Consider the following 7,526-nt stretch of genomic DNA (forward strand, 5'->3'; position numbering starts at 1 on the left):
AAGAGGCGCTCTCTCGGGATTGTGTCGAAGGCTTTGCGGAAGTCCACAAAACAGCAATAAAGTCTCTGTCTCCATGCCCGAGTTTGGTCAATCGGGCATCTCAAGGTGAAAATGTGATCAATAGTAGAGAAGGTCACCAAAAACCTCCCTGACCAGGGGCACGAAGCCCCTCCCTCTCAGCGCGTGTGCTCAATTCTGCCTCCAGGTAGCTCTCGTCTTCTTCTCCCCACACCCACGGATGAAGATGGTGGCTTCCCTGCTCTACACTGTTGAGAGATATACAAGGAAGAGCAAGAGAGCAAAAACTTGCTATGCCTGCAAATGATTTTCTCTGCTCAGCTATGGCCGCCTCCCTCCACACAGTCAATTGTACCCTGTAGAGAGAAGAATAAGATTTTTATTGAATGGTTGAAAACCATTGAGTGGGCTCCGGTCCTCGGTCACGCACGGACCTGACCAAATGGAACTGACCCTCTGACAGACAAACCCGACAAAGTGTACCACTTGTTAAATGGACAGACAGGGATGAGGAGGCAGCTACTTGGGAACGCCGTAGTGCAATTTCCAAGAGGTTTCCCCAGTTTGTTTTCGAGGACGAAGACTCTTCTTAAGGAAGGAGTAATGTCACGTAGGCTGTAACGCCTGTGACCGACGGCCGGCAGACCGGATGGCCAGACGGGGCTTTAGCGTCAACGCCTCGGCCGGAGCCCCGAGGACGTGGCCATACCGGGGTTCGGTGGGAGAGGACGCCCATGCGGAGTCATGGGCTGCCAGGCTAGTGTGGACGGCAGGCCACACTATATATAGCCTGGGGGATGAGGGGCAATCCTCATTCTTCCTCTGTGGCTCGGTGGTGAGCCAGAGGCCGTCCCCTCCTGTGGTAGCGCCCGTAGTGGTGCTACGGTGATCTAACAAGATCCTTCTTAGTAGTTGCATTGATGGGCTTAAAATCTACACATATTCTCCACTTACCATCTTTCTTAGGGGTAACCACCACAGGGCTCACCCAATCTCCAATATCCACAGGATAAATGAAACCTGCACTCAACAACTTGTCCACCTCTTTTCTCAAAGCCTGCAATTGTTCCTTCCCCATCCTTCTCAGCTTCTATCTTATTACTGGTTGCACACATTCCTTCAATTCTATGCGTAGGTCCTCACCATGGAAGCCCCTGATCTCCTCATAAGATGTAGTAAACAAATTCGGGAGCTTAGACAACATATTCATATACCTTGAAGTTTCATGTGAAGTAAGGTTGAGGACTCAGCATCTTTGTAATCATCTCTTGCTTGAGGTGTGGCTCCATCTTGGGCTTCATAAGCTCTTCAATCTCTTCATATGGTCCCTGCATATCCTCTTCCTGAATTGCTTGAACATCCAGCTCCTCTTCAGCACTCTCTTCATCAGCAACTAGGAAAGCCACATCTGCTTCATCTTCACTCTCAGAATTAGTGTCTGAAACATCCTCACTACTAGAGTCAGTAGTAGACTTCATCCTCATCTTCTTCATCATCCAGGTTCGGCCTCCTCGACTCCATATCAAACTTTTTTTTATCTCCCCTCTAGTTATGCAAACTGATAACTCCCTTGCTCCAATCCTGTATAGCTCCTACAGCTCTCAACCATGGCCTACCAAGAATAATAGGAAAAGCTCCCAAACCAGCAGGCATCACATGACCGTTAATTAGAGCCTTGACATTAAAAACTTCCACTTCCAAGTCTTTTACCATCCCCAAGCACTTAACCTTTTGATGATTAGCCATCCTAATTTTAAATCCTGAGTGCCCTGGAATAGTAAGACCCAACTGCTCCACACAAGCATGAGTTATCACACAAATCTGAGCAGGCAGCTCCGTCAATGTAAGCTTGCCCTATGTTCTTTCTTTTATACCAATCAGGAAGTTCTTCTACTGACATCACATGTATCGAACCTCTCCTTGGCTCCTTCTCTTTCGGATTGACTAACTGTTTCCATTGCCTCTTCATCCTGGGGATCATCTCCATGAGCTGGCCAAAAGTAATATCTGATTTCCTGCTTGACACATCATCCTTGAGACTATAGCTAGTCTGCCCATCCCCTAGAGGAAAATCTGACACATGGAACTTCTTGCGAGGTCCTCTTTTCTTCTTCGTTTTGGCATCATCTCCCTCTTTCACTTTGCCCTTCTTCTTACTGGGTCCTGCAACTCCTCTATCAGGCTCTCTCTCATCTGTAGTCCGCTTACTGATGGGCATGACATCTGCCTCCACCTGCTTGGCCTATTCCAGAGTGATTACACTTACCACCTTGGTCTTTCCCTTTTCCTCAGCTGCCGTTAGACCACTAGGGCCTGCTTCGCTTTTAATATCAATACCAAAATCCTTAGATCTATCTGGCAACTAAGATGGGAGTGGAAACATATCCCCTCCAGCCCTAGGAGGCTTGTCAAACTCAATGGAGTAGAGACCAAGCTCCCCACAATTGTAACATGTAGGCGGAGGCCTTATTCCTCCATAAAATCTTCGTCCACCTCATGCACCTCGGCCACTTCCTCTTTCTCCTGCACCTGCACTATCCATAAGATTAATAGTTAAATTTTTCATTAAATCCACCATTTGTTTCATATCCTTCCGCAGCTCCTCATCTCCACCTGCAACCACAGGCTGAACCACATGTGTCTCTGCTACCGAAATCACCCCTCTGATGGTGTTAGGGGCTACCTCTGCTCTCCTCATCTCAGTCCTGACATCAGAGGTTCCCACTCCCAGCTGAGTTAGCCTCAGAGAGCCTTCCACTCCTTATTCTTTGCTATGTCCACTGCATCGTCATAGGTGGCAGGCTTCTTCAACTCCACCCTCCACTGCAAAGTAGACTTCAAACCGGCCACTAAACTATCCTTCTTCATCATGGCAGGTGGTTGCGATGGCCCAAGAGCCAAGCACAATTTCTCCCACACCTCTTCAAACCGCTTAACAAAGTGTTCCACAAGCTCTGTCTCTCCTTTCCGCAATGTCTTGATTGTTTGCCAGGTCTTGTCTGAATCTTCTACACTTCGAAACCTTCACTTCAAGACATCCTTCACTAAATGTGCTGTCACCACAACTGGAGGATTGGCAGCCGCTGGTTGGGCTTCAAAATCATTGAGCCACTTTCTTGCATCCCCCTGGACACATATTTCCAAGAGCCTTAACACCTGTGTTTGATCCACGATGTGGTTGCTTATACAAGCAACCTCCATCCGCTCCAAGAAAACAAAAATATCCTCACCTGAATTGCCATGGAATTCTGGATAGGCAAATGCCATAGCTCCAACTCGTGAACTGAAAGGCTTTGAACAAGCTCCTCAGTGGGGGCACCAAAAAGCTGTTAGAGATTCCAAACCACCGAAAAGAACCTCTATAGCTGTCTGTCTACAGCTTTGGAATACCGCGCTCAACACAAAGGGCACCACCAGCACACTGTTGGAACCAATCACGATCAATACCTGCAGTGCAAACACCCAAAACTGCACACACACCCCAATAATACACAAATAGGAAAAATCAACTATCTGTTTGATTATGAGGCATGTACATGGAGAACCCTTCGACAGGGGAGGATACAAGTAGTTACACGGCTCACAAGGCACATGACTCACACAATCTCTCTTTCTCTCCAAGGTAGCGGTTGTGTTCAGGCTTCTGCTGAAAAAAAAAACTCTCTGCCAAAAAACAAAAGCAATTGTTGCCAAGAATAGGAAAAATATGGCCGTCCATTCCTTATAGCGTTCTTTTTCCTCATCCATGCACATGCATCGCTATTTTTAGATCCCCTTTAAGTTGCCCTATGAAGGGTCCCTTAGGATCGGATCAAATTGGGAGGGCGCATGTCGATACACTCTTCAAATGGGGTTTAGTGGGCCATGAGGCTCATGCGCCAGCGCTTGAGGGAGAGCACCATCATCATCAAGAGCAACATCATTACCATCATCAGGGCCATGGCTATGGCTTGCAGAAGCACCACTTCAATCACGGCACCGTGATTGCTCACTGGCCATTGAGCATACCGGCCATGATCGCCGCTAATAAGACCACGGACCACCACAAGCGGGACCTCGGGGAGCTTTCTCCATAGCTTGGTGATGTTGCAGACAACAAAGTCCCTGCCGGAGCCGAAGCAGAGTAACCCCCCGCTCGAAGCTACAGGGAAGGTGAAATCTGGCAGGCTTGGGTGTAGGAATTCCAGCGGCGACAGCTTCATCCAGGCATCCAGAGTGGGGTCGTAAGCCCACTCTGATCGAAGTGAGTCGAGGGGGGCAGCAAGGAGCAGAAGGGGAAGAGAAAAGGAAGAGAAACAGCAGAGGAGCTTGCCTAACGCCGTCAAGGCTCTGAACCTCCTGCATGCACACCCAATTCGGACCGTAAATAGTCAGCCCCAGCGGAAGATGCTTTCCGCAATTTCATTCGGCACCTTGCTCCACACCTCGCCCCCCTCCATACTGCAATCAAAAAGTTTTACAGAACACAACAACAGAGCACCCTGTACACTCCCGGTACTTCTGTCCATGTTCATGCCACAAAACCAAGCATCTAAAAAACACTCTGCATGCCCTTCAACTAGGAAAAACAACTCTACATAGCTGCCCATCTGAAATCAACTCTAGCTACCCTACCAAGGACTGGGGGTATTTACACTGAAAAGTACAACTCAAAACACTGAGTTTGCATGGATGTATGTACACATGCACTGACTGCTGCAAGCCAAAAAATTGCCCCCCCAAAAAAACCTGACAACCTGAGGGGAATTTTCGCGAGACGGAATCCCGTCTCTCTCTCTCTCTCTCTCTCTCTCTCTCACACACACACACACATACACACATACGTGCACATTTAATGTGCAAGTCATTGAGTTGTCAAGACATTCAGTTGATCATAATCAAAGTTTAAAAAGGATGAAAAAGAAAAAGAAAAGAAAAACAAGGAAGAGTCCAAGCTCCCACCTCAATGTGTGAATGTCGATTAGAGTTCGAATAAGCGAGGATGCGATGCAAGACGGATTGCGGGAGCGCACGATGGAAGACGATTTGTGTTTGAGCACATGATGCAAAATGACAAAAAAGAAAAGATTTTTTAATTTATAGTGCAGCCGTCGGACTGGGCGGTTGCCTTAATGAAGAATACCACGTGGCATCTTCTGATTTGCCCGTTGAGAAGTGACCGTTTCATGACGTGACGCATTTTGGACCAGTTCACAGCATGAACTATTTTGGATTAGTTTAAGGCGTGAACCCTTTAAGATTGGTTCTCACGACGTGAACTGTTTCGGATCATGAGTGTGCAAGATTGATACCTTCTATTTCTCTTCATGCTCAGTTATTTAAACATGCATTAAATGAGTGAATGATACCCAATTTTACCTTGTATCCATTGTATGACTAATGGATACCTTCATCTTTTATTGCCATGGGAGCCAAGGTGACACCTTGGCACTTTTGGATAGGTGTTGCTACAGGCGTTTTAGCTCCGTGTGGGAGTGTTTGATTCTTCCTTCCACCTAACTGAACAATGTTATTATTGAGTCTTGTGGTTTGGGGCTTTTATCCCTGTTCCTTTGTTGACCTTCTTTTTTTCTCCCTTTAGGGTCCTTGTCTAGCTCTTTGATCGAAGTGGTTACTGGTATTGCTTTAGCAATACTCAACCCATCTTGTTAAGTTGTCTTCTTCCTCCATACCAGTGCTTGTGCAATTTGAGCATTAGTTTTAGTTGGGAGTTAGTTCCGCATGCTTTTACTACCCTTTCCTTTGTATTCGGAGTTTGTTAACGACGGCCACTAGGTGGGGTTTGGGCACCCACACTCCCGTATTACCTTGGTAGTATCCTTGTGCCAGTAGTAAATCCTTTCGGACCCATTTGGAGAGACGGAAAACTCTCTCACTTGTAGCAAGAGTAGTATGATCCACATGTAGCTCAATCCAATAGGATTTGCATCCCTTTCGGAGCTAGGGATTCAACCCGTACCGGTGCACAAAAGCTTATCCATTTGATGGAGAGAATGCTATGAATACTACTACTATTGGCATAGACTTAACACACAGACAAGCTCAATCTTGCTATTGCTCATCATTCCGCTCATCCATGCATCCAAACAAGAAGAAAGCTTAGCTATTGCATACACAAGATCAAAGCATTCTTCATTCTCAAAAACTCATTTCCCTAGCATGCACACAAACCTTGAAGCTATCAATAAGAAACATGCACACTAGAGAATTGACATGAGAAGAGAGACAAATATCAACTCATTGCATTGAATTAACAAAAATAGAACTTACAACAATGTAGATGGGGAGAGAGAAGAGCTTGCACCTCTATGGGAAAAGAGGGAGAGCTAGTCTCAAGAGAGCTCAAACATGAGTTTGCTCAATGTGTCCCTAAGCTCTCAAATGAGCCACTTTTTATACAAAAACTCTAAAACTCCCAAAAGTTCCCATGTGGGATTATTGTCAAACCCACTCCCACACTCATCTACAACTTGGAACTCTTTACAAGAGCCCTAAGTATCTTTTTGTTGCATCCTTGCATTGATCTTTACTCGTCATGCAACACTCCCCCCTTCCTATTTTGCGCACGTCCTCGAGCGCGGTAGAAGCAAGAGCTGCAAAAAACAATGGATACAAGTAAAGCCTTTTATTGAAAAAAAGAAAAGAAAAGGAAAAAAGAAAAAAAACAGCAATGACAATTTCACACGTGAGCATACAAGTGAAAGGCTGATTAAAGTTTTAAAGAGTACTAAAATAGGTGAGTAAAGACTAGTCAAAGTGAGACTAAGTGGTAGATAGTGCTATGCAAAGGCAAATGTGCTTGCACCCACAGGTTATGACCGCAGTCTCAATGTCCTACAAGTATTTAAGTTATTCCTAAGTGGCAAACCTATTCCTAAATATGAGCAATGGTGATTGGACCTCTTTTTTTTTTGATGTGTATGTAGAGGATGATAAAGATGAAGGTTCCATCCCAATGAGACCCAAGAAATGGCCAAAAGACCTCCGCCAAGAGAATCTAAAGGCCACTAAGTATCTCAAGGGTGACAGACCCTTTTCTTTCTTTTATGACAAAAGGAGTACCCCATGAAGATGAGGGCATCGGTCTCGAGGAGTACCCCATGAAGATGAGGGCATCGGTCTCGAGGGCCCATAATGTACCCCAGAGTCCTACCAACATCTATCAAGGCGATAGAGTCTTTGAAGGTCTTTTTTTGAAGCTTTTAGACGTCAGTGTTCACCCCATGGAAACCAAGGCATCGGCCCCAAGGTGCTAAGACAACCCCAGGTCCTACCAAGCATTCCACATGGCTGTAGACACGTCATGTCTCGATTCACTTGTATATATTTTTTAGGGTATATTTTCGTAAATTTTTTATTAATCCTAGCACCTAGCTCATACTTAAGAGGTAGCTACCACTAGGGATAACTAATATACCTTGAGAGCATAAGAAATTGGCATACTCCGTTGGTATATAAACTACACTGTCTTCAAATAGAATTACCTTCTACTAAGTCCTCTAAGAATC

At 45.7% G+C, this 7,526-nt stretch overlaps 1 protein-coding gene across 2 annotated transcripts; it reads right to left on the reverse strand.

Moving 5' to 3' along the window:
• Positions 1 to 942: 942 nt before the first annotated feature.
• Positions 943 to 3,458, reverse strand: LOC147620359 (uncharacterized). Of its 2 annotated transcripts, none has more exons than XM_086825385.1 (2): positions 3,249 to 3,458; positions 943 to 3,144 (listed from the first exon to the last, which is right to left on the reverse strand). In XM_086825385.1, the coding sequence occupies exon 2, from the start codon at positions 2,234 to 2,236 to the stop codon at positions 1,772 to 1,774; it is 465 nt and encodes a 154-aa protein (XP_086681511.1). In that variant the 5' UTR covers positions 2,237 to 3,144; positions 3,249 to 3,458; the 3' UTR covers positions 943 to 1,771. Both variants share the same exon structure in this region, with proteins under 2 accessions (XP_086681511.1, XP_086681512.1).
• Between the last annotated feature and the right edge of the window lie 4,068 nt (positions 3,459 to 7,526).

This window comes from Cibotium barometz, chromosome 31, assembly GCF_041138505.1.
Source record: "Cibotium barometz isolate CiBa-2024 chromosome 31, ASM4113850v1, whole genome shotgun sequence".
Classification (NCBI taxonomy): domain Eukaryota; kingdom Viridiplantae; phylum Streptophyta; class Polypodiopsida; order Cyatheales; family Cibotiaceae; genus Cibotium; species Cibotium barometz.